This window comes from Peromyscus maniculatus, chromosome 8, assembly GCF_049852395.1.
Source record: "Peromyscus maniculatus bairdii isolate BWxNUB_F1_BW_parent chromosome 8, HU_Pman_BW_mat_3.1, whole genome shotgun sequence".
Taxonomy (NCBI): Eukaryota; Metazoa; Chordata; class Mammalia; order Rodentia; family Cricetidae; genus Peromyscus; species Peromyscus maniculatus.
Genome location: NC_134859.1, coordinates 48,480,497 through 48,505,076, shown reverse-complemented (window position 1 = coordinate 48,505,076; position 24,580 = coordinate 48,480,497). Strand labels below are relative to the sequence as shown.

Here is a 24,580-nt window from a genome sequence, read left to right as displayed (position 1 = left end):
AGTTTAAATTTCCAATGTGCCTATATGGATGGTAGTTCAGTGATGACCCCTGCTGCTGGTCTGCCCTGTTAAATTCATATTTCCTAATGTCATCAAGGCCTATTGTTTCTTCCAAATGTTTAGGAATTCTCCCTTTTATTCCACTTACCAAGAATGTGTTGATTACCTGTGGTGTTAACAGCCTGTGTGTTTTGTTTGTGTGATGCTGAAGACTTTATAAAGTGGGTCAGAAAATTAGATGTACATATTGCTTAGCAGACAGGGCTGAGCAGCCCCAGAGTACTTGCTCAATGAAATTAATAAATCGGAGTGAACAGGAAGGTCTCTGAGAAGTCATAGCAGACACAGAAAAAGACAGAGTAGACATTGCATGCCTCCTGGCCAGGGGACCTAGACTAAGCCTTTCTTCCTGTTCCTTTGAAAGGCATCTTATTTTGATTGCATCTCCTTTGAATTTTCCATTTTCCAGCTTGGTGATGCTGACAAAAATAATAGATGTCAACATTAGTTTTTCCAAGTTAATGGATCAGATGAGGGTGATCCATGGTGTGTAAGCTTAGGTGTGGGCTGTAAGCAGGGGAGATTGCCTGATAAGAGCTGAGAGGAAGGTTATTTGGACAGGATAAATGGAAACCCTTGGAATCGGGGTCAGCCATACTTGTCTTGAAAATGAATGATAAAGATTGAGTTTTGGAATGAAATGAATGGATTGTTTAGTTGGCATTATAACTTAAAGAGCAGGGTTTAGCCTAAGTATTATAGAGACTTACAGAAGACATTTTTCAAATTTACTGAAGGTTTTACCAGTAAGCACTTAAGCAAATGTAAACATTGTGTGGGCTGCAGGGGAGCTGTGAATATTAGTCACCACCTAGTCACGCTGCTCTAGTGGACACGTCCCCGACCAGGCACAGGCCTGCACAGCTTCGAAGGCTTGTTATGATTAGTCTCTCAGTGTGTGTATACTGCTAATGTAATAAGAACATAAACATTTGGGAAGTATAGAAATTTCTTTTGGTAACATTAACCAGTGATTTGAAGCAGCAGGAAAAACAAATTTGGTCTCAACTTAGTTGCTGAGGTGTTAATGTAGAGAAGATTGTTCTAGAAACAAGATCATTCAGTATCATGAACCATGGAGTTGAGGAATCAGCAGAAAGTCTATGTACATATCATCACACTTAATCATTGCTGGGGTGAGCAAGGGGCATGGTGGGAGTCTCTGAAAGCCACGGTCTCCCTGGTAGTCAGGAGAAAAGGGAAAGCATGCATGACTGAGCCCTCTGAGTTCTGAATGTTTGTTGATGTTGGTCCTATTGTGTGATGGACTCTTCAGGTCCCATGTCCCTTCTTACTGCTGTAAGACATCCAGGTATTCCAATATTCACTTGAAGAGGTAGCTATCGTATTTTGGTTTTTGGTGTGTTTTATTTTTAACAATAATCGAGGTTCACATAGGCTGATGTCCTTCCTCTGAAGACTGGACATGCGCAAATGCTGTTCCCGTTGGTGGGTGTGAGTGTAGGCTTAGAACTTGTCTTTTTTGTGGTTTGTAGGACTTTATTGGGCATCACTTTTAGGTACAGAGAACATCGAGTTGAATACTGCAGACTCACTGCACCAAAAAGTATGGCCTGGGAGATGTACAGGCAGGAGGGTAGACCCTACTCACACAAGGCCCAGGAAGGGTTGCAAGAGACCCAAACAGACATGGAGGTCCTCCTCCCACTGGTAGGGGGGTTCAGGAAGAGAAAGGTGAAGAAAAATGTTCTTAGAAAATCTTTATTGGTATTACTATGCCATTGCATTTGTTTTCTGGAAATGCTGGGGATGGGCTAGGGCTTCGTGCAGGCTAGGGATGCATTCTTACATTGGCTCTACCCTTAGCTCTTGTCGATCCATGAGATGGAGAGAAGTCTGGGGAGCAGTATTCATAAAGTTAGCAGACACTTTCTCTCCAGTAGAGCAGACAGTGAAGTGGCTGTCAGAGCAAGCCCATGTGCTATGGGTCTGCTCCACTTGCCTTAGTTGCCAGAATTTAAAAACAGAACAAACTCACATCAAACTCTCCATTCCCAGATCAAGGTGATGCACCCCCACGTGTTGTCTGCCAAGCACAGCCTCTACCGCTCCCTTTCTTTTAAGTAAACCCATGTGCCTCCTTCCTGTTGGCAGCCTGGTTCCTGCTGTGTCTTCATTTGCAAGCCCTATCCCAGATGAAGCATGCAGACTGGAGGGAGCAGGGGCAGGGTAATGCGCACCACCAGGCATGCACACGCGTGCACACACAGCTCCCCATCATGTCTAAACCTGTAGTGAGAGAAGTCCCACCTTCACTTTTTAAGTTGTATTTATGAAGAAGCCTTGCAAAGACTCCAAAATCCATTTTTGCATAAGTGATTAAAGTTCTATAAATTAAAAACTAAAGGGAGAGTTAGAAAGTTAAACCATCTGGCCCAAGTAAAAACAAGAAAAGTAGGAGTCTCCTTTGCAGTGGGCACTGGGTGTCAGAGGGTGAGGAAGAACAGGGGTTTCGGTGGGCAGCCCTGCCCACGGGTTTAAGTAGATTCCGAGATTGTACTTCTGCACTGGGAACTGATTTTTATAAATGGATCAAAGCATTTGTGATGGTTTGAGTAAGAATGGATCCCATATGCTCATACATTTGAGTGTTTGGTTCCCAGTCGGTGGACTGTTTAGGAAGAATTAGGAGGTGTGGTCATTGTTGGAGGAGTTGTGTCCTGGGGGTGGGGGGAAGGGGGAGGGGGGGTGAAGCTTTGAGGTTTTAAATCCCATGCTATCCCCAGTCTCACTCCCTGCCTTGTGCTTGTAGATCAGTCGTGAGCTCCTAGCTCCAGAGCCATGCCTACCTACCACTACCACACTTCCTGCCATGATGGTTATGGACCCAGCCTCAGGAACTATAAGCAAGGCCCCATTAAATGCTTCCTTTTGTAGTTGTATTGGTCATGGTGTCTCTTCACAGCAGTAGAACGGTGACTAAGACAGCTTTGGAACCACCTGTTTACCTCCCCCACTTCCCCGCAGAAATTACGCGTCTCCTGTAATTTAGATGAGTTAAGTGTGGCACCCTTCAAGAGTCTCTGGCTGCTTCTTCCTGTCTGAGGAGGATAGCTCAGAAGCCTGCCGTGTCTTGCACATTGGCCCTGGAAACCTGACTGGATTAACAAGGGAGTGAAGGAAGGACAGAGATAGACACACATACAGAAAGCTAGGATCTGGTGGGCTGCAGGTGTTTATTTAACCCAGAAACTCGGTGTTACATACACCAGAAGGGGCTTAGTAAGGTCTCTGTGGACAGTCTTAGAGTACAGTCATGGAGGAGGAGGCTGTGGGCAGTCTTAGACTACAGTCATGGAGGAGGAGGAGGCTGTGGGCAGTCTTAGACTACAGTCATGGAGGAGGAGGCTGTGGACAGTCTTAGATTACAGTCATGGAGGAGGAGGAGGCTGTGGGCAGTCTTAGACTACAGTCATGGAGGAGGAGGAGGCTGTGGGCAGTCTTAGACTACAGTCATGGAGGAGGAGGCTGTAGGCAGTCTTAGACTACAGTCATGGAGGAGGAGGAGGCTGTGGGCAGTCTTAGACTACAGTCATGGAGGAGGAGGCTGTGGACAGTCTTAGATTACAGTCATGGAGGAGGAGGAGGCTGTGGGCAGTCTTAGACTACAGTCATGGAGGAGGAGGCTGTAGGCAGTCTTAGACTACAGTCATGGAGGAGGAGGAGGCTGTGGGCAGTCTTAGACTACAGTCATGGAGGAAGAGGCAGTGGGCAGTCTTAGACTACAGTCATGGAGGAGGAGGAGGCAGTGGGCAGTCTTAGACTACAGTCATGGAGGAGGAGGCTGTAGGCAGTCTTAGACTACAGTCATGGAGGAGGAGGAGGCTGTGGGCAGTCTTAGACTACAGTCATGGAGGAAGAGGCAGTGGGCAGTCTTAGACTACAGTCATGGAGGAGGAGGAGGCAGTGGGCAGTCTTAGACTACAGTCATGGAGGAGGCTGTGGGCAGTCTTAGACTACAGTCATGGAGGAGGAGGCTGTGGGCAGTCTTAGACTACAGTTATGGAGGAGGAGGCAGTGGGCAGTCTTAGATTACAGTCATGGAGGAAGAGGAGGCTGTGGGCAGTCTTAGACTACAGTCATGGAGGATGAGGCAGTGGGCAGTCTTAGACTACAGTCATGGAGGAGGAGGAGGCTATGGGCAGTCTGAAGCTACAGTCATGGAGCAGGAAGTCATGGTTGCTAGTTTGGTCAGCTCACACTGGCCAATCATTAGTTAACAGTCATAATTAGACCAGTGGAAAGCTTTCTCTGATCCTCATCCAAGAAAGGCAGCACACATTCACTCACGACATCTTCATCAGCTCCACAGAGGTCAACTAGGTATGGGACTTCTGTTTTATTATATTCTATTATTGCCTGATCTTAAACAGAAGAATCCTCATATCTTCCTCCCACATTAATAAGAGTCTTTCGGCTAGTTTTTTAAAACTCATTTAATCAGATATACTGTTTTCTTCCTTCAAAAACTTTTTTTCATATAATACAGCCTCTCATGTCCTGGGTATAATCAATAGTAAATAGAAATATCTGTTGTTTGTTACATTTCTTTCATTCCTCTTAAATGTGGTTTAAAATATAGTCTTTTAAAATAGACTTTATATTTTCATTTTCTTTAAGTTCTGAAATTATACCAGTGTTCTGCTGCTTTATCATATCTACAGTTGAGACTTATCAGAAATAGAAAATTCCTAATAAGATTCAAGGAAGACATTTTCAGAACAGTTCCCCAGAAACTCATTTCAAAGCCCAAATGCGGGGTTTATGCAGGAAATTAAAGTTAGATTGGTTTGATTTGGTGAAGGTTTAAGCTTTTCTTTTGTTTTTGAAGAAAGGAAATTTTATTTTGTAATTTAAAAATCATTTATTCGGGAAGGATGGCCAAGAAGTGTGAGATTAAATTTTGTATAGGCCAATTACCTGTGTTCATAATGTAAAGTTTAATTTAATGTAGTGTTTCCTGGACCCCCAACACACTGCTTAAACAGAAGGGCCCAGTTTCCCCAGGAAGTTATTTAAAAGTCAAATAATATAAATCATATTTATTAAGTGCAATAAATTAGAAAATTAAAGCTTGTATTTCTCCTCCTTCCCAATATCTATAGAAAATTCTCCTTCAATGGAGCTATATCAGGACTAGCATTTAGTAAACAAAGCCATGTTCCATTCCAAGGGAGGGTAGTCTGACCCATGGAAATGTGTGAGTAAACCCCCAGTCTTGGTCTGTCAGTTTCTCTCATGTAGTAGCCTTGGGCAAGAAAGGCAGTAGAGAGATTCTGTAATCTAAAATGTAATTCAGTTTGTGTGTCAGTTTTGAAGTAAATCATTCAAGCCCTCATCGTGAACCATGAACCACGAACCTCTTTACACGAGTGGCTGAATGTGAAGGAGCACTCTTGGTCTGCCCATCCTCCCACACTGTCAGACAGGGTTGTTTGCCTTGTCTGTACACGTACTCATACCCTTAAATCACCATGCAGTTATTGCCTGTGTTACTGACATTTGGTCACTTATTGTCATACCCTCTGCATATTCATTTCTGGTCTTTACCATACAAATTCAGTCCAGCCAGAGCCATTCGGAGCCCCTAGTGCCTCTGATCCAACTAGACACTGTCACAGCTGCTGTCGTAGAAGGTTGGGGACACCAACATTATTTTGAAGCTCAGTCAGGTTTTGCCTATTGCTAGTTCATTTTTTTGTGATTTAATAGAACAAAATTAAATTCCTATACAAGTTGTAACTGTACATAAAAATACCTGTATATAAATAAAATACCTGCCCCCCCCCCAAAAAAAATCCTTGTCTGTAGGCTTAGAAATAAATTAAGGAGAGAATCCCTCTGCATTTTCAACGCCCCCATATCCAGCTCTGCTCAAGGGGTCCTCCCTATTTAAATAATGCTGTCTCATTGCATGTGTTCTGTCATGTAGCTGACTTTACAGTGAGAACTCCTGGGACCTGTGTCTGTGTGTTTAATGTCTGTCTTCCTTTCTAAATAAAATGTCCCTATTTCCCTGTGTAATCTGTTGCCAAGCAGTGTAGTGTAGTGACTGACTGTCCAGGCAGTGAGAAGTGGGAATGAATGAGTAAACAAACGAATGAAGCCCTGCGCAGCTAGTGAGTCCTCTAGAACCGGAAGAGGTTCTGTGAAGGGTTTCTCTTTCCGGTTGAACTGAAGTTAGAGGGAAGAACTTTGGAGTTACAGGGTGCCACAGCTGGGCGGGGTAGACCCATTCCTTCCTCGTGGTCTCGCTCTTGAGCCTTCTTACCTAAATGAGTTTGACTTATTGGAACTTCAGTAACAACCCTGGAAAAGCCCTCACATCTCCCCCATCTTTTTGTTGAGGAAACAAGGACCAGACAGCTTCAACCAGACAGTTGCACTGTTTCATAAGTGATTAAACCTCCGGGTCTGACCTAGACTCAGAAAACGTGCATCCTGGCCAGTGTGCTTGGCCATTCTGCCATCAGGGAAGCGGACAATAATAATAAAATGAAAAGATTTTAAAATAATTTTGTTATGAAAATGTTTAACAAGTACTAGAACAGAATCAGTGCACGAAGCCAGGGCTCCCCAACCCAGGTTTGGCAGTCGCCAGTACTTTTACCACCCCTTCAACTTCTTTTATGGTGCTTCATAGTAGTACTTTCTCATCAGGACTGCAAGCCTGCAAATAACAACACAGAGACTTATTAATTATGAAAACTTGGTTTTTAGCTTAGGCTTGTCCTCAACTAGCTCTTATAACTTCAATTAATCTGCTTCTTTTAATCTACGTTCTACTACGTGGCTCGGTTACCTCTCCTCTGTACTACATGTTCAACTCGGTCCACGTCTCACTGGCATCTCTCATGCCTCAATTCATCCCTCTGACTTCCTTTCTTTTTCTGGAAGTCCTGCCTTTTCTCTCCTGCCTAGCTATTGGCCATTCAGCTTTTTATTAAACCAGTCACAGTGACACATCTTCACAGTGTACAAAAAGTTTCAGAGACCATTGGCTTCCTTTAGTACTGGAGTTACATTGGATACATTTCTTTTAATTTTTAGAATTACATTTGGTTTTTTTTGGTTTTGTGTGTGTGTGTGTGTGTGTGTGTGTGTGTGTGTGTGTGTGTGTGTGTGTGTGATGGCAGGTGTGGAAATCAGAGGACAATTTTCAAGAGTTGTTTCTTTCCTTCCACCAAGAGAGATCTGGAGCTAAACTCAGGTCATCAGGCTTTGAGACAGTTCTTTCCCCACTTAGTCATCTCACAGACCCCTCTCTGCCATTTCTGTCCTTCTCCCACTCATCCATCATCGGCTCTCAATATAAACTTTCACTTCCAGTCAGATGTGGTAGTACACACCTTTAATCCTCACAGTAATTAAATAATTAAGTAAATAATGTAAGATAGATTCACGTCCTCCTTGACACATTTGCACTCTGCCCTCCCATCATGGCTCACTAAGATAGGTACCCCATGTTACCCCATTTCATCTGTCCCTACAGCCAGTGGAGCAGGAGAGCGAACACTCTCTCCGAGCTCCCACTGGGTTACAGCCTGGGTCTGCACTTCAGCCATAGCTGTTCTCTATGCTTCCTTATAAGGAAGTGCACTAGGTGAACAATGAGGAAAACCCCAGGTACTCAGACAGGAGACTGCTCCCCACTGACAGATCCCACAGACCTAAGCTGACCCAGGAAATGTGAGGCTCTGCAGGGGCATTCCACCAGTGTGTCCCAAATGCCGCTTGGAAAACTCTGGATTCCAGTGATTAATGAACCAGCCTATAAAGCTCAGCCCAGGCCCACCTGCCAAGTGATTTTACTTGCATTAAGTCTGTTTCCCACCAGAAAAATGAAGAGATAATGTACTCGTGGTTACGTTGGTGTTGTTTGCTGCTGTTGTTGAGGGAGGGATGTGATGCTTGTTTTGGAGATATGATACTGTTTTCCATCTATCCCGTTGGCAATTTTTGGCTTGGTTTTGCTTCATTTTTAGTGCCATCTCCACAGTGTTAGTGTAGATGAGAGTGGATGCTCTTCTGTGCCGCTGGTGGGAGTGGCACCTGAGCAGTCCAGACTGGCACCTTTAAGATGTGCATATCAACAGCAGAGCCTGGTGGCCCTAAAACAACAGAGTGGTGCATACCATCTAGCTCAGCAGGTTCATGTCTAGGAATTTCTCCTAAGTGGAGCCATGAGCAGAAGTCTCCATAAGAAATTCATCCCAGCATTATCTGAGTTTTTAAAACAGTAACAATATTGTGTCCAGAAAGGGTATGTTGATTAAGTTAATTGTCATATATCCATGGAATAAGCCACTTTGTAGCTGTGTATGATGATGTAAACCAAGTAGTGACATGGGGAATCTGAAGATATTATGGAAATTAAAGATGTAGCAGACCAAAATTGAGTATGTATTTACTTTTAAAGTAACTCTAGCACAGGAAAAGGCCAGAGAAACGTAAACCATATTTGTCTCAGAGTAATTTAGAATTTCTTCTTTTTTATTTTTATAGTTGCAAATTTTCTGAATTGAATGTGTATTACATTTGCAATAAGAATTTTAGCAAAAATGAAACACAACAGGCTAATGAGCCTGAGGACGCTCTGAAGTTTGCCACTTGAGGCACTCTGTCCTGGTGCTGGGCTCCCGAGGCATTCTGGGTAAATGTCTTCATTCTTGTTTGTGAAGCCTGCCAGCCTGCTTGGTTTTCATTCATGCCCCTGAGCACATTGATTTAGATGCCAAGATCAAGCCTCCTGATTTTCTGTGATTCTAACACAGGTCAGAAACTAAACTTCCACCCCAAATTGCCTATCTTAATAAATTAGATTCATGTGTGCTTCTCTGAAAGGGCTTTTCATAGTACTAACACCCTGAACCCAACTGCTTCCCGGCCCTTGGCGACTGGAACAACCCTCTTCTTCTTCCTTTTTTTTTTTTCTTCTAAACACAAGGGCCAATTCAGGAAAAATAAATATGTTTATGAGCCACATTTTTTCCCACCCCAAATAAAACTAGCCTTTTGGAGTCCCGTGTATGGGAAGACCTGTTCTCATAAACTGGAAACTACTTTACAGTTTGAATGCTTATGTGGTTTGTACCGCCTCCGTTCTCCTTTCTGGGCATGTGTGATAACACCTAGGCAGCTTCCTAATCTTTCATCTGGAGAATTCCAGACGGTTCCAAGTCAGTCAGTGCTTGTCCCAGCCTTAGAGAAGTCTGTTTCTGGAATGAAACTGAGGGGTAAAGGCACATGGGGAATGGGGTGGAGGAGGTAGAGGTGTGTGTCCAATTCAGCTCTTCCCTTGAAGATGGTGTGCATGGCAGGATCTCCTTGAGGAGACGGAAACAACATCTATTTGAGGATGTATGGAGTAGGGAGACAGTAAGATTTAACAAATGAGCTGCCAGCGCTCTTGCTGAGGACCCTGCCTGGTTCTAAGGACCCAAGAGGGCAGCCCGTTCTGAAAGAGGATAGAGGGGGGGTTAACCTGAGCTTTTGTCACTACTGGGTGACAAGGGGGGACATCTGTCTCCATGGCTGGGAGCTAAAAGTGGGCAGTGAGTTCCAGGTCACAGGAGACGCAGGCTAGAGATCAAGTCTAGCCAGGTGCTGCGATAGTCAACCATCTTGAAATGGTCTGACCTGTGTGTTTTCCCAGCAGGGGCAGGAACAACAGGTCACAGAAAGGGGAATTGTTGGGATGGGAGTGATGGACAGACAAGATGGAAGAAAAGATGGAGGGTGCCTGAGTGTTTCAGAAGTCATTGGCTGTGGCTTCCAAAGAGTGGCCAGGGGGCTGCACATGCACTCAGGTCTTAGTGATAGCCATGGTGCTTCTGTCACCTTGCAATGGCCACACGTCCATGTGTGTTCCCACTTTCCTCAGAACCCCATTCTGCTCTGTTTCGCCTTCCAGGCAGGGCAGACCACAACCCCTGGGTGGAAAGAGGGCCAGCTAAGTGAGAGTCAGAGTGCCCAGCTCTGTGGTTCTGGTATCACAAGACACTTGAGCTGCTGGGCTATCCTGCTTCTCCACTGCCATCTGCTCTGGGGCTGGGGGAGGCTGAGTTCAAACTCAGCATCATTCTGCAAGTTAGTCCTCCTTAGAGGGCCCACCTCACAGTCCAGAGCACCTCTCCTCAGTGGATCACTCCACAGCCTTGGCAATAGAAGGGTGTTATCTCAAGTGATTGCCTCCCTTGGAGAAATGACATTTTTAAAACCAGAACCCCCTAGAAGCTGCTGACTGGAGACTAGGACTTCTCATGAAGCATTCTGTAGACCCTATAGTTGAATGGGTCTGGGACACTGCAAACATGCTTTTCTTGGGAGTTGAATTGTAGCTTTTGCAGAGAAAGCATAGTCTTGAGTAACCTACATTGATTCCCTAAGGAAAAAAATAACTATATAAGCAGGAACCAGGAAGTCATACTTTTCTAAACTCAAACAGTCTTTAACATTGCAGAGTGTTCTTTTCCACACATAGCCCTCTGTGACGTCTTCTTGACAGTCAAAGCCACAAACCAAGTGACATCATTGGCAGTTTGCACCAGCCCCCTGGTGTTGATTATTGTCACAGGACTCCAGGGCCTTAAGCCTGTAATTTACTGAAGATCATGTCATGCAGATTCCCTGGAGCAGACATTGCTGTTTGGTATCATTGATTTGGTGATACTTTAAAGTACAAGCCAATGAGTAGAGTGGCTTCCAGAAGGGATCCTGTTTTTGTCCACAACTTGTATTATTGTTTACATCTGTCCCTTATTTAGCAACAGAATAGAACCCCGAAAAGCAGCCCTGTCTAAGCCCTCCCTTCAACCTTATAAGAAGAGATGAGTGACGGAGACCTGCAAACGAGTGCAAGGGGGTCCGCCTCCTCCCTGAGCTTCTTCACAGTCTCTGAAGGACTGCCCACAACTGGGAAGAAGGTCCCATCACCTTCAGTGGACGGAGATGCTGGCTCACTATTGCGGGCCTGGGCTGCGGGCCAGAGCTGAGTGGAACGAACGTGTTCACTATGTCCTCTGCTCTCTTCCAGCCCGCTGCTAGCTGTGTCTTTTGCTACCTGCTGCGCTGTGCCAGGAGTGGCCCTTCTGACCTGGGGAGTGAATCCCCTCACAGGGGCTCTGGGCGTCTTCAACATTTTCCTCTATACCTGTTGTTACACACCGCTGAAGAGGATCAGCATCGCCAACACCTGGGTTGGAGCCGTGGTTGGAGCCATCCCACCTGTCATGGGCTGGACGGCCGCAACTGGAAGCCTTGATGCTGGTGAGTGTCTCCTGGTGCAGCACCGTGGCTTTCCTCGGCAGACAGGGTTGTGAGTGCCAGAAGCCAGAACTCGTGAGTCTTCCAAGTGAACTCAGCACTCTCCCCTCAGGGGCTCCATGGGGCTTCTTGCAGTTCCATTTTACTCTAAGGTAAATGTGTTGATGGGGCAGTCCTGAGCTGAAGGGGCCCCGGGTCATCCTGACATGGTAGACATGGGGAAGGCCTAAGGGGAAACAGGGCAGTGCTTCCTGGGCCTGGGACTGCAGGTAACGTGAGGGAAGGCCCTGAAAACAGTGATCAAGTCAGCTCACATGAAAGGCCTAGTCTGTGGGGAAGGGATGTGGAACTGGCCTCCTGTTCCCTGTTAAAGACATGTCACCTAGCTGACAAGCCTCCTTCCTTCCCCTGGAACAGGCTCATTTTCCCTTGTGAAAGGACAGATTATCTTCATTAGCTCCTCGTTTACTTTTACGTGATTTGCGTAAATTGTTCATGCTGTCTACAGTACAACCATTCAGTGGGCCTCCATTTTTTGGTGGTATGTCACAGCTAGATTTGTGGGGTGAAAATAGCTCATTTTACCATCTGTGTGGGGAGCGTCACAGTCTGATTAGTCAAGTAATTAGTGTTTTGACCAACACTTAGGAAGGAAGTGGTGAGGTTTCCTGCAATATATGTAAGTACATATTTTTCACATGAGAGATCAAAAGGCAGTTGGCCATAAACCGTTGCCCTGTAAGCCACATTTCTGAAACTTTTCATAAAAGCTCACACACTCTGATTTGGCAAACGCACAAATGTGATTACACCTTTGCCATAATCGTCTCCTAGAATGGTTTTAATATCCTTTAAGTGGTGGGTTTTAATGAATATACAAATACAGCATTCTGAAGCTTGTGTGCTCCTTTGCTCTGTGATAAACGAAGCTTGAGCCTCGTCCACGTGGGAGGCAACAGAGGCAAAAGGCTTCAGAGCCAGAGCGGAGCCCCTGTTGGCCGCGGACTTCGGACCTGAGCTTGGCCCTTTCTCCCGGGCTTTTCATCTCCCACTTGTATCTGATGACGGACTCTCCTGTGGAGGAGTTCTGAGGACAGATGAGCTGTGACTGGAGTCTGGCCTGTGCTGCCACACCAGATTAGGTCATTTGTATGGGAAAGAAGTTATAGGAGCCGGGGCCTCCAGAGTTAAGAGCCCAGCAACCGAGCCATCAGGTAAAGGCGTTTGCCACCAAGCCTGGTGATGTGAGTTCGACATGTTCTTTCTGTAACCCAAAGTTCATTTATATACAGACTTGTTAATGATGGGTGGCCAAGGGGCCAGGCACACCTTGTTCGCAGAGAAAGAGTATGCAGCCGTCTGGAAAATGATACAGGGCCTGGTATGAAACAGATTTCTGAAACCACCCAGAGGAGTTCCCCTGTCAGCTCTCGACAGTGACTTCTGCTCAGGGGACTGGGCAAGAAGGACCACACATTTGAGGCCAACCTTAGCAAAACACTTTCAAAAAGGAGAAAGGTACATCGTGTACCTAACCCTCAAGGAGTTTGTACAGAAAGGGTAGCAATAGCCCTGTATATGGAAGTTCAGTGTTCATCAGACAGAGCCAAGATCAGAATGAACAAATCAATGAGTAGTTGTCTCCTCTTTCACAGGACGGACTCTAAGAGAATGTGTCACAAAATAGTTATTGCTGGCATCTTAGGGATGAAGTTGCACATGCAACTTACTGTAGTTTAATCATCTTCTAGAACTGCCCTGTTGAGGATGGTAGCTCCTAGCCGTGGGTGGCTGTTTAATTTTTAAATCAAATAAACTTAAATGTCTCAGTCCCACTAGCTATCCATTCAGTTGTCCAGAGCCACATTTGGTTCGCAGCTGCCATACTGACAGCACAGAGCAGAGCGTTTTGTTAAAGGTTTGGACCGACATGTCCCTTAAAGTGCTTAAGGCTGAAGGCTTGGGCGCCAGTGGCCAGCAACATTGAGATGTGGTGGGCGCTTTAAGAGAAAGTGGAGCGGAGTTGGATAAAGTGGGTCATTGGGAATACATCCTTGCAGGGGCCAGGGCCTCCTTTTTCTCTCTGACTGCTCTAAGTGAGAAACCTCCCCTGCCACATGCCTGCCACCCAGATGTACGTACGGCCTGCTCCGGGTCGGAAGTGACCGGCAGACTGCAGTCTGAATTGTGAATTACAGTACACCTTCTGTTTATCTCCAGTGTCACGTCAGTGTGAAGGTGACAGAGATTCTGGCAGTAGGACGTTCACTCAGAAAAAAAAAAAAAAAAAAAAAAAGGAAGACATTTTAACCAAAACTACACAGAGAAACCCTGTGTCGAAAAAACAAACAAACAAACAAACAAAAAAACAAGGCAGTTCACCCAGAAAGCACTGCCTAGAAGCAAAGACTCTCTTTCTGAAGCTGTGTCCACTCCTTGATGTGTGTGCCCTTTTAATAATGGGTGCAATGTGGACCTGTTCCTGTCTTGCTAAACCAAAGCACTGATTCACAGGCTCAGTGCCCATCCATTTTTCCCAGATGTTGCTGGGCTTCTGAGCATGTTCTGGGCTTGGACAGTCTGAGAATGTCACGTGTAACAAGTTTCCAGGAGCCACACTCTTCAAATTCACAAAGACAGAATCCAGAGGAGTCCTAGCCTTAAGGACCTCAGAAATACCTAGAGAGTGGGGTTGATGTTTGTTCAGGCTGTACGAATAGTGGAATGCGTGCTGTCTACAGAGGCTGATGACTGCCGAGGTTCTCATCTTAGGAGATATGGATGGGTGGGAAAGCTTTTCTGAGGGAAAAAGTGGCAAACACTTTCCTTCTGTAGTTCTCCAGACCATGTGATCTTTGAACCTCATAGAGTAGTGACTTCAGAAGCCAGGATAGCAGGCTTTGGAACACCACACTAAGCTGTGAGTGACCGGAAGAGGAATTTAGAGATGAAGTGGATGTCACATCAATAAAGCAAGAGCAGCTGGAAGACTACTCACCCAGCTGCACAGTCCAGACCAGGCACTGCCAGGCTGCCATCTTAACAGACGAGTGCCCGTAGTCACTTCATGGTGTAGGTGTTGAGGGCCTGCTGTGTGCTTGGCTTCGAGAGATACAAAACTGACTAAAACTCCTGTCCTCATGGAAATCATATCTGACCTCCTAGGAGAGGCAGGCAGACATTACTTAGTGATGGACAAGCCTTAGCAGAGTGTCTTCTTGGGGCGTGGGCTCACCACCACTATATATATATATATATATACACACATTATATACTACTTACCACATACCATAAACTACACACACACACCACTTACCACCCCCCACAACACACACACACACACCATATATATATGTGGTGTGTGTGTGTGTGTGTGTGTGTGTGTATTAGTTGACAGCTGGAGTGATACTGTGTGGGCAGAGATGGGACTCACAGTGACTAACCACAGAGGAATTGATACTGCGGTCAAAGATGGTGAAGAACCATGGGCGGTTGACCCAGCCAAAGCACCAGGGTCTGGAGGTGGGGGTTATCTACATAGCGATGTGCAGGAGGTTCCCCCGCAGTACTGGAAATCAGTGAGTTTGTAGAGCCTGCCTTCAGGGCTGCCCTAGGCCCATGTGCCTTCTCTCTCCTCCGATACCTTCCCCTTCACACTCTGCCCTTTCTTACAAGGCTCTACCCATCCTAGGCCTGCCCCTCATCCTCCCTGGCCAATATTTCATCTTACAAGTATTTTAGTGCATCATCAGTCTGATCACCCTTTGAAAGAGCAACTTGTTAATACCAAGAAGTTGGGGATAGACAGAGGCTGTTTGAAGGGAGGCAGATTGACTGAATATTTTCCATTCCTTTGTCACCCACACCCACCTCCCAGGGAAACTGCCCACAGTAGCCAGCAGTAACATGATCCCTGACCATGTCTCCCTCAGCGAAAGCTTAGTTGGGCTCAGTAGCTAGAGGTCAAGATTGGAGAGGAAGCTTCTCAGCAGTAGGGGATGTGTAAGTCCTGTGACCCTACCTGGAGGGAGTGCAGAAATGCAGAAAACAGCAGGTGTGAGGAGCCTGTATGTCACAGTAACCCACAGAGAAAGGGCAAGGACCATGTCCAGGAGCCTGCTTCCTCCCTAGAGTCTGTGCTGGCCACAGGGCTGGGCGATGCCCTTCATAGGCTGCTGGGCACTGAAGGGCGGCCCTGGCCTCCCTCCTCGCCTGTAGGGAGTGTGTCCCATGGGATGCCAAGTCTTTTCCCACAAGTCCTTTGATTTTTTTTTTTTTTTGGACCAGATGGTGGAAAAGAATTTGTGTTGAGGGTGTCCCAGTCAGGAAGGTCCCTGGCAGGCTTTGGGTCTGCCCAGCCGTTGTCCATCACAGGACAAGCGAGGTGGGATTTGGGGCTGGTGAAGAGGATTAAGCACATTAGCAGGCAGGCATCGTGAAAGCTGAACAAACGTCAGTTGTTCTTGATACTTGCTATTTTATAGCTGCACGGAGGACTGGAAACCGCTCGTCTCTCTCCCAGTCACACGGCCCAGGGCTTTGTTTGTGGCTGTCATATCAACGCGGTCAGGGCACAGCAGCCAACTGCTTCTGTGCGCGGGAAATGCCTGCCTTTTACAAAGCCCTTCTGTCTACAGAGTGAGCTATTGTGATGGGAATTTACCTGTGCCTGATCTCCTCTGGGCTTCAGAGGTGGCCTTTTCCTCCCACCTACCTAATTATCCTGCCTTTATTTTATTAACTTTTTAAAGGGTAAGTGCTGTTAGCAGAAAACATCATCAGTGCTCTGCACTGGCTGCTGGTAGAGCTAGCCTGCTGCCGCCCTGGGAGCTAAGCACAGCAGAGCAGGGGTGGCCAGGACAGAAGTGACCTGCTGGAACCCCAGTGAAGGAGTCCCTGGGGGGCTGGTCAGATAAGTGGCTGGCAGCTGACATTCCGGCCCCCAGCCAGCGGCCTGGAGCCATTCACATTAGGCCTCTTAGCAATGTTTATCTCCAGAGACTGTTTATCTCAGACTTGCTCCCTGCCCCCTTCCCTCCCCGGCTCCAGCACCACCTCCCTGCATCGCCCCATTTCCTTGAGATGCTGGGATTCTGTGTTGTCATCTTCCTGATTCTAAAGAAACCCCTTGTCTTGGGGTCTTCACTGCAGTCTCTGCCTCGGTGATGACCTGAGGATCGGAACAGTCTTTTAGAGGTGATTGTCAGTCTGGTTTGTAATTCAGGTGTTGTGTGGTAAACATTAATTATGTCAGCCAACATTCAGTTACAAATGAGGACTCAGAAATGGGCTCTTATCAGGAGGTGACACTTGGCAGATGGATGGCTTTAGTAACAAAAAGAGTGAGTTGTTTTAGCCTCTCGCCTGGTAAACTGCAAAACCTTAACCCCCTTTCTACTTTATTTACCTCCTTTAGTCCCAGATGAGAGAACGGAGCCAGAGGGGATTCATTCACTCGTTTATTCAACAAATATGTATGAAAGGTTGACTAAATACCCAGTACTGTTGAAACTAAGCATTTGTAGAGATTTTCTTTAAATCCTGCCTGTGCTTGAGTCAGATTCAAAAATGAGTGTCTGTTCCTGTGAGATGTTACCTTAAGGGGTCTAGAGCACAACTTAAACTAAGATAAACAGCTTCTCTTTTTCCTTCTTTTAGTGGGAGGGTGGAGGTGGGACAGAGTCTCACTTTGTGGACCAGACTGGCCTTGAACTCACAGATATCTGCCAGCCTCTCTCTCCCGGGTCCTGAGCTTAAAGGCTTGCACCACCACAACCATCGATAAATGCTCTTTAAAAGACAAAACAAGGAAGGCTTTTGTGGAAATACTAGCAAACAATATTTAGAACCCTATACTTTACGCAGTGTCCAACATTAAAACAGAAAAAGGCTGAGAAAGAAAGTGGCTGTAGGTGTGTTTTTGATGTTGTAGCATCAGCATCTGCAATTGTAATCGCAGACTAGCTGTGTTGGTTCAACTCTTGTTGATATCATCGTTGACTGTGCGTGGTATTAGCTTTTAGGGTGCCATGCCAGGGCCTCCTGGGTGAGATGATGGAGCAGGCCTTGGCTGGCCAGCCTCAGATGTACACAGCGCCTGGTGCAGAATGCCCATAGAATCAGCATTGGTGATGGCAGGGAACACTGGCGGATGTGAGCTAAGGGGAGTTTGAATTCCGGAGAGAATCTGTGTGCGTCTCAAACTTCTAGGGAGGTGGTTAGAGAAGGGTCAAAGCTTTGTACTTTTCCCCTTCAAATGCAGCTTCTCCAGGTGTCTGTGCTTGAAGGTAGGACGCACAAAAGTTTAGAGAGAACCCTCAGACTCCTGCCACACATCCTCTTCATCATTCCCAAGTGCCTTGCAAAGAATTCTCCGAGTTGCAAATGCCCACTCTTCCTCCTGTTTCCAGAGGACCTTTAATCTGCCCTTTTGTCTCTCCTTCGCAGTTGATAAACTGGCCTCACTTCCTGCTCCCTTTATCTGCCTCTCCATACAAGTCTATTGCAGTGTGGCTGACCACTTCACAAGCGCCTTTGTGTTAGTCCTCAAAAGAAAGGCTTTAAAACCTGTGAGCATGAAGCTCTGGACGGCTCTGTTTCCGCCAGCTTCTGCAACTGCCAGACCCTGAAAGCACCAGTCTGACCAGCCATGGAACAGAGGAGCTTCATGGGCCACATTTAGAAAGGAGCCTGGAGGACCAAACCCAACCCCGACCAGCACTGCGGCGGGGTTCCTATCCTTACCAAGGCCATGTGTGGATAGGGAATGCCAGTGATGGGCTTCAGTAAGGACAGTAGGTACCCACCAGGCATCCCCAAAAGGAATCATCCCTGAGATCAGTGCTCCCACTTGAGGATCCCTCTCCTTTCTAGGAAGGTACTGTGCAGCTGGATTGTTGAGCCTTCTTTGTCAACAATGATAGAAGAGCATTTCTGGACTTGGGCAGAGGCAGAAATGAGGAAGAGGCTCCCCTTCTCTTTTTTGTAGAAATAATAAATAGGAGTTTTGAAGAGAGCTGAAAACTCTCCTCAGCTGTCACTGGGAAGACACTGATGAGATCAGAACTCTGGTTGGGCCGGCATTCTCTCCTCTGTCCATACACGCACTGCTGATGCTCTTCTGTCTTCCACATAAGCAGGGGATTAGTAATGTGCTGGGTGCCTGGATATACTCTAGTGCTGCCGGCACTGAGCATCAGTCTCAGGAGTCACTGTCCTAGGGAACCATGCCCACAGATGCACAGCTGTCCCATAGATTTCTACTCTGATAAAGGGAAGAGAGTGGATGTTTCTCCAGGGAGGTCTAAGAAAATGAGAACACTCATATAAAAAGAAGCGAAGGCCAGGCGTAGTGGCTTGAAATCCTGACACTCAGGAGCTAAAGCAGGTTTGCTTTGAGTTTGAGGCCACCCTGGGCTACATAGAGAACTCCAGCCTAGCCTGGGCTAAGAATCGGACCCTGTCTCCAAAAACCAAAAGGTGAAAAGGAAGAGAATTACAGAGAGTTACAGCTTGCTCTGTAAAGTACCTCTTCCAGGGCCATCCCGTGCTCCCCTAGGCCAAGTGAGGTGTCTTCTGTGTATGGCATGCATCCCTGTCTGTCCCTGAGGTATTAGCACACACTGTAACTCTGTTTGTGTTGTCTCCTTCCCTGGCCCGAGCCCAGCAGAGGAAGATTCCGCCACTTCCCTGCCCCCAAGAGCAGACAGTCTCCGTCAGGCACTTGGTATGGGAAAGACAGGCCCAATAAAAACGGGTGTCTTTGGGGGAGTGAGGCCAAGGAGATGTTCAGAGAGAGCCTTTGAATTCTCTAGCCTGGTGCTTTGTTCGCCCCACCAGGAAGGTGGGCCCCACCACAGCCCCGAGCTGACTCAGGCCTTCCTGCCCCAACTCACCTTATCTTGATGAAGAAAGCGATTTGTTTGCCTTCTCCTCTGTGAGCAGAAGCAGTTGAAGCACAGCAGACAGAACTGTGGGTGGTTTTCTGACTGCAGTCCATTAAGCTGTGGATCCTAAAGTGATTTCATTTGAGACAGGAGCCAAACCCCTACCCGTTTCCTCTCGAAAACAACCGCTTGCTGCCCTTCAAGAACTGAGGTTCTGCCTGAGCTCTCTTGTTCTAAGTAGAAGCACAGCCAGAATTTTCTGTTGCACAACACAGACTTCTGCAGTTGGCACACCAAAGTTGGGGGGCAAGGGGGAGTGCTTGAAGAAAGAGTCCCCATTGCAGCTGCCGTTTTAACCACGTCCAGTTTGTTCTTTTTCAGTCATTTCTAGAATGACACCCACCTGGAGCTCTGAGCTTTCCCGTCCCTCCCCTGAATCCTCCTGCCTCTCCTTGCTCATTCCCTGTGTCTCTTGCCACAGTAAGTTTTTCTTGACAGGACCGACACTTCATGCCCTTGTCATACCCACACCGCATGCTGTGGCTGTCGTTACTACATACCATACTCAGGTCCAAGGAAGCTCATGAGCTCTACTAGGGCTTTCCCATGTGTGGTACTCAGGAGCCTTAAAGTCACCCTGCGCCCTGAGAATCTCTCCATCGAACAGTCACAGAGTCAGCTGTATTTTCCATCAAAACACAAAGACGTCTAAGTCCATCACCATTTGCTCCTCGAGGTGGCCCAGCCTTCCCAGCCTGCCTTCTACTTTCCCAAGAGGACTTCCTGTTAAAGTGCGTGCCCATGTCTGTCACCGAAACAGGTACCAGACTCTTAGTGAACTAGGAAGTGCCTCTGTGGTTATTTCCAACAAGCCTGCTCCCTCAGTATCCCTCATGTGGGAAGGGGGCTACTGGGCATCCTGGATAGCATCAATTTCCTAAAGCATGTATCTGATGGCATGCAGTAGTGCCAGGGATCAGTCACCAGGCCATACCGATCCCAGCTGCCCACCCCCACCCCAATCTGGTTGCATGCAGTACTGCCAAGAATCACTGGGCCATACTGATTCCAGTTGCCCCTGCCCCCCTTGAAATGCTTCTAAGAACCCCCAATAACCCAGGTTGCTTGCTGTCTGAAGCCTCAGAGCATGCCTACCATACCCTTGTCAGGAAACCTGCTGAGATTAACTGCTAAGTGCTTAGTGGGAAGGAAGCATAGACATTGTGGACACACTGGACGGAGTGATGGTTCACATCCTAGGCAAGGTCGAACGGACTGTGCAAGACGGCTTCATTACACTGCTCAGAGACACACACACTTTAAAACTGAGTGATTATTGGGCTGCAGGCATGGCTCAACAGTTAAGAGCACTGGCTACTTTTTCAGAGGACCTGAATTTGATTCCCAGCACCCACATAGCAGCTCACAACCATCTGGAACTTCTCACAATCAGCTCTAACCCCAGCCCCAGGGGCTCTGATGACTTCTTCTGGCCTCCATGGGTACCAGGCATGCCAGTGGCACACAGACATACATGCAGACAGACAGACAGACAGAACACCCATACACATAAAATAAAATAATAAAAAAACGTATAAACTAGTTATTTCTCTAATTTTCCATTGAATACTTCTGTACTGCAGTTGAAGCCTTAGATAAAGGGAGCTGTGATAAACCTCCTCATTTGTAAGGTGATGGTAATAACTTGTAGGTTGGGTGAGCATGTGTAGTTCATCTCCATGGTACCTGGGTCTAATAGCCACAGTGCATTCTGGCTAGGGTGTCAAATAAGCATGGCCAACCTAAAAATGACCAAGAATAGGACTCCATTTCTCTGCCATGCACACATCCACGGGTGTCCAGCACCCTGCTCTCTTCCTAACCCTCTGCTTCCTCACAGTCCCCTGAGTCCATTCTTACTGTGCTGTGGGGAGATCCCACTCCTTATCCCAGGTTCCAGATGCCTGTCCAGCCCTCCCTTGCAGCTCTGTTCTCCCCACTCTCGCCTCTGCTGTTCCAGATACCCTGGGACTATTCCAGGACCAGAGGGTGCTTGCCACCAGCTAGCTGGGTCATGGCCTGAATCTGCTCAGAGGAAGGCTCTCTCTGAACAGTTGCATCTTCACCTGTATGCATTGTCCTATTTCAAGCCCCATTAACACACTGTATGTTGGTGTCTCCTACTTAATGTCATTGTGCTGGGCTCTGGGGAATAGTGTCCTGGAAGCCCGGGTTGTCCACTGCTGAAGAAGGTGCACAGATAGAAGTCAGAGATGCTCAGTTCTGCATTGGTGCCAACAGGGCATTCTAGCTGCCACACAGGGAAGTGAACTTTACCCAGGAGGAAAGGCCAGCAGGCCTGAGTGGCCTCCATGTGGTGACGCTGCTCCCATGGCCATGTCCTGGCTATGGATTCCAAGCTAGAGTCAGGACTGGACTCAGATCTGACTTCCCTGATGTCACAGTGTTGGGAAGCATGAGGGGCAGGAGGTGTCAGGAACCACGTGCACTAAGCCACTGAGTGCCCGGCAGCAGCACAGCCCTCCCTCCCCATCCCACCTAAGGCAGAGGAGCGTCTGAGAGGACCCCCACCTCCCGGCCTGCCTACCAGGCTGAGTGAGACCCAGGAGAGCAAAGGTGTCCTGCATAGTTTTCTTTCAAGTTGGCACAAGATAGGATATCTGGGAAGAGGCGCCACAGTGAGAAAATAACTCTATCAGTTTAGCCTGTAGGCAGGTCTCTTGGGGCTTCTTTTTTATTATTATTATTCATGATTCACATGGTAGGGAGCAGTGCCACCTCTGGGAAGGTAGTCCTGAATTATAGAAGAAAGCAGGCTGGGTAAGCCACTAAGCATCATTCCTCCGTGGGCTCTGCTCCATCCGGTTCCTCCTCCTTGTGTTCCTGCCCCACCTTCCCCCAGTGACAGACTGTCCATGAGAACTGTGAGCAGAAACAAGCCCTTTCTTTCCTCCTAATGCTGTCTGTGGTCCTGATGTCCTGTCGCAGCAATCGGAAGCTCACTAAGCTAGAAGGGCTGAGATAGGAGTGGCTGGTGACTTGGATACAGGCCTCCAAAGTTCAGCAGGACTTTAGGATCAGGAGACCCTGCCTTTGGAAATCTCTGCTGGCGCCTGACTGTTCCCCTTTTCTCCCCACACCTCTGCACAGGAGCACTTCTTCTGGGAGGGATCCTGTACTCCTGGCAGTTCCCCCACTTCAATGCGCTGAGCTGGGGCCTCCGTGAAGACTACTCCCGAGGAGGCTACTGCATGATGTCCGTCACCCACCCAGCCCTCTGCCGGCGGGTGGCGCTGCGCCATTGCCTGGCCCTGATTGCTCTGTCGACTGCTGCCCCCGCCCTGGACATCACCACGTGGGCCTTCCCCATCATCTCCCTCCCCATCAACCTGTACATTTCCTACCTCGGCTTCCGCTTCTACGTGGACGCAGACCGCCGGAGCTCGAGGAAACTGTTCTTCTGCAGCCTGTGGCACCTGCCCCTGCTCCTGTTGCTCATGCTCACCTGTAAGCAGCAGCCACATGGCGAGGGGGACAAGGGAGAGGCTCCGAGCTGAAAGCTAGCTGGCGTGCGGGGAGCGTGAGAGCAGACACGTGCAGACAGACGCACAGCGTTGCCCTGTGCCAGTGGGAAGCGTACTGTGGTGATTCTGGCGTGCAGAAGGAGAAATGGATGGATGGGGGCAGCTGGGAGCAGATCAACTGGTGCTGTGTCGTCCCTTAACGGTTCTTTTTATATTACTATCCAGACTGCCTCCCAGAGGAGAAAGGGGCTGGCAGAGTGTGTTAATACAATGAGAATAGTTTTCTCCTCGAAGGTCTTTATGCGTCTTTCCCTCCAGCCCCATGTTCTTCCGCCCACATGATGTACATGCACAGCTTCCTCCTCCCGACACACACATGCACACATACTCACCACCTGAAGACCGCAGTGGCCATTGGTCAAACAGGTGGGTACTTGTAACCCAGCCTCTGTAGTTCTAGATCCTGAGGCTGCCTCAGAAGAACACGTACTGTGGCTACGGCACCCCTTCTCTGCCATGGAGATGGGGCCTGACTAGCTTTCTCCTCCCAGCGTTCTCAGCCACATATTCCCTCAAGTAACAGAACACCCAGCACATGGGGAGTGAGGATTCCAAACGGTTGCCTGCAGCATCCCAGGCTGCGCTGCCAGCACTTCCCATCACCTCCACCCCCACCCCACATCAGGACTTCAGAAACGCCTGGAAGTACAAAGTGTCTTCATCACTCACTCACTTTGAAGTATAGGCATGGTCTGAGCTTTCTGGAAGGGCGGCACTTGACATAATCCCAGAACCCCCTCAGGCACCGAGCCCACCACAGTACCACTGTGGTTGTGCTGTGTCTGTCGGGATTTTACTGATGGCCTGCTTGGGACTGAATGGCAGAGAGAATAAGCTGGGCCAGTAGCCAGCCATTCTGTGCCCATTCTTACCACTTTTGTGTAAACAGCATCTCCACTCTGGTGCCTCCTGAGTCCAGAAATTCACCTCTGTGTGTCCAGGGCTATTCAAAGAGGGCCAGTTGGGCTCCTAGTGGCCATGGGTCCAGTTCTGGGAATTCATGGCCTCTGATACAAAATGAAGTCATCTATAAGTTCTTGAGTCTTCTGTGTGCTTCTCCAGGTCCACAGAGAGGCCTGTTGCCTTAAAGCTGTGGAGCTTGGCAGGTTGTTTGAGTTCCTCGGTCTCCCAGGATGCTGTGCCCTGTTGGGATTCCCTCAAGGGGTTTAAGCCACGTGAAAACAGTTCTTGAATTTGGACTGTTCTCTCAAAAATGTAGAAGGCTTGGGTTGTGGCCCAAAGGCAGAGTACTTGCTTAGCCATGCTCTAGGCTGGAGGCTTGATCTCAAGCACTCCCCACCCTAAAAAAAAAAAGAAAGAAAGAAAAAAGAAATGGGGTGGGGTGGGATGGCATTTAGAGTGACTGCAGATACTGTGCCTGGTACCTCTTTCTACCTATTGTAACATTACCTCCTGGCTGTGTCCTGGATGTTTACTGTGGTTTTAGGGAATGGGGATATCTGCAAAGGGCGTCTATGATTTGTCGCAGCCTTTAAGTCTGCAAAGTGTGCTGGTTCTCCTCCTGCTGCAATAAAACAGTTAGAAGAACAGGAGCATGTGTCCTGGTGTCACTCACCGTCCCAAGTCCACAGCGTTCAGCACTGGCTTCCTTCTTCCATGAGCTAGCAGACGTTACAGCAGGTGGGTGTTCCCTTCTTCATTTTTCCTAAGTTGACAAATTATACTTGAATCTGCATATAGAGCACAGAGTGATGTGATTTATGAATCCAAGGTGGAACTAGT

At 47.7% G+C, this 24,580-nt stretch overlaps 1 protein-coding gene across 1 annotated transcript in view; it reads left to right on the top strand.

The window, feature by feature from the left end:
* Nucleotides 1-24,170, top strand: part of Cox10 (cytochrome c oxidase assembly factor heme A:farnesyltransferase COX10) — a 117,672-nt gene extending 93,502 nt beyond the window's left edge. The window contains exons 6-7 of the mRNA XM_006973526.4: nucleotides 11,117-11,349; nucleotides 22,404-24,170. Coding sequence (XP_006973588.1) covers nucleotides 11,117-11,349; nucleotides 22,404-22,810 — 640 coding nt within the window. The 3' untranslated portion in view covers nucleotides 22,811-24,170. The remainder of the gene's footprint in view (nucleotides 1-11,116; nucleotides 11,350-22,403) is intronic.
* Nucleotides 24,171-24,580: the final 410 nt, after the last annotated feature.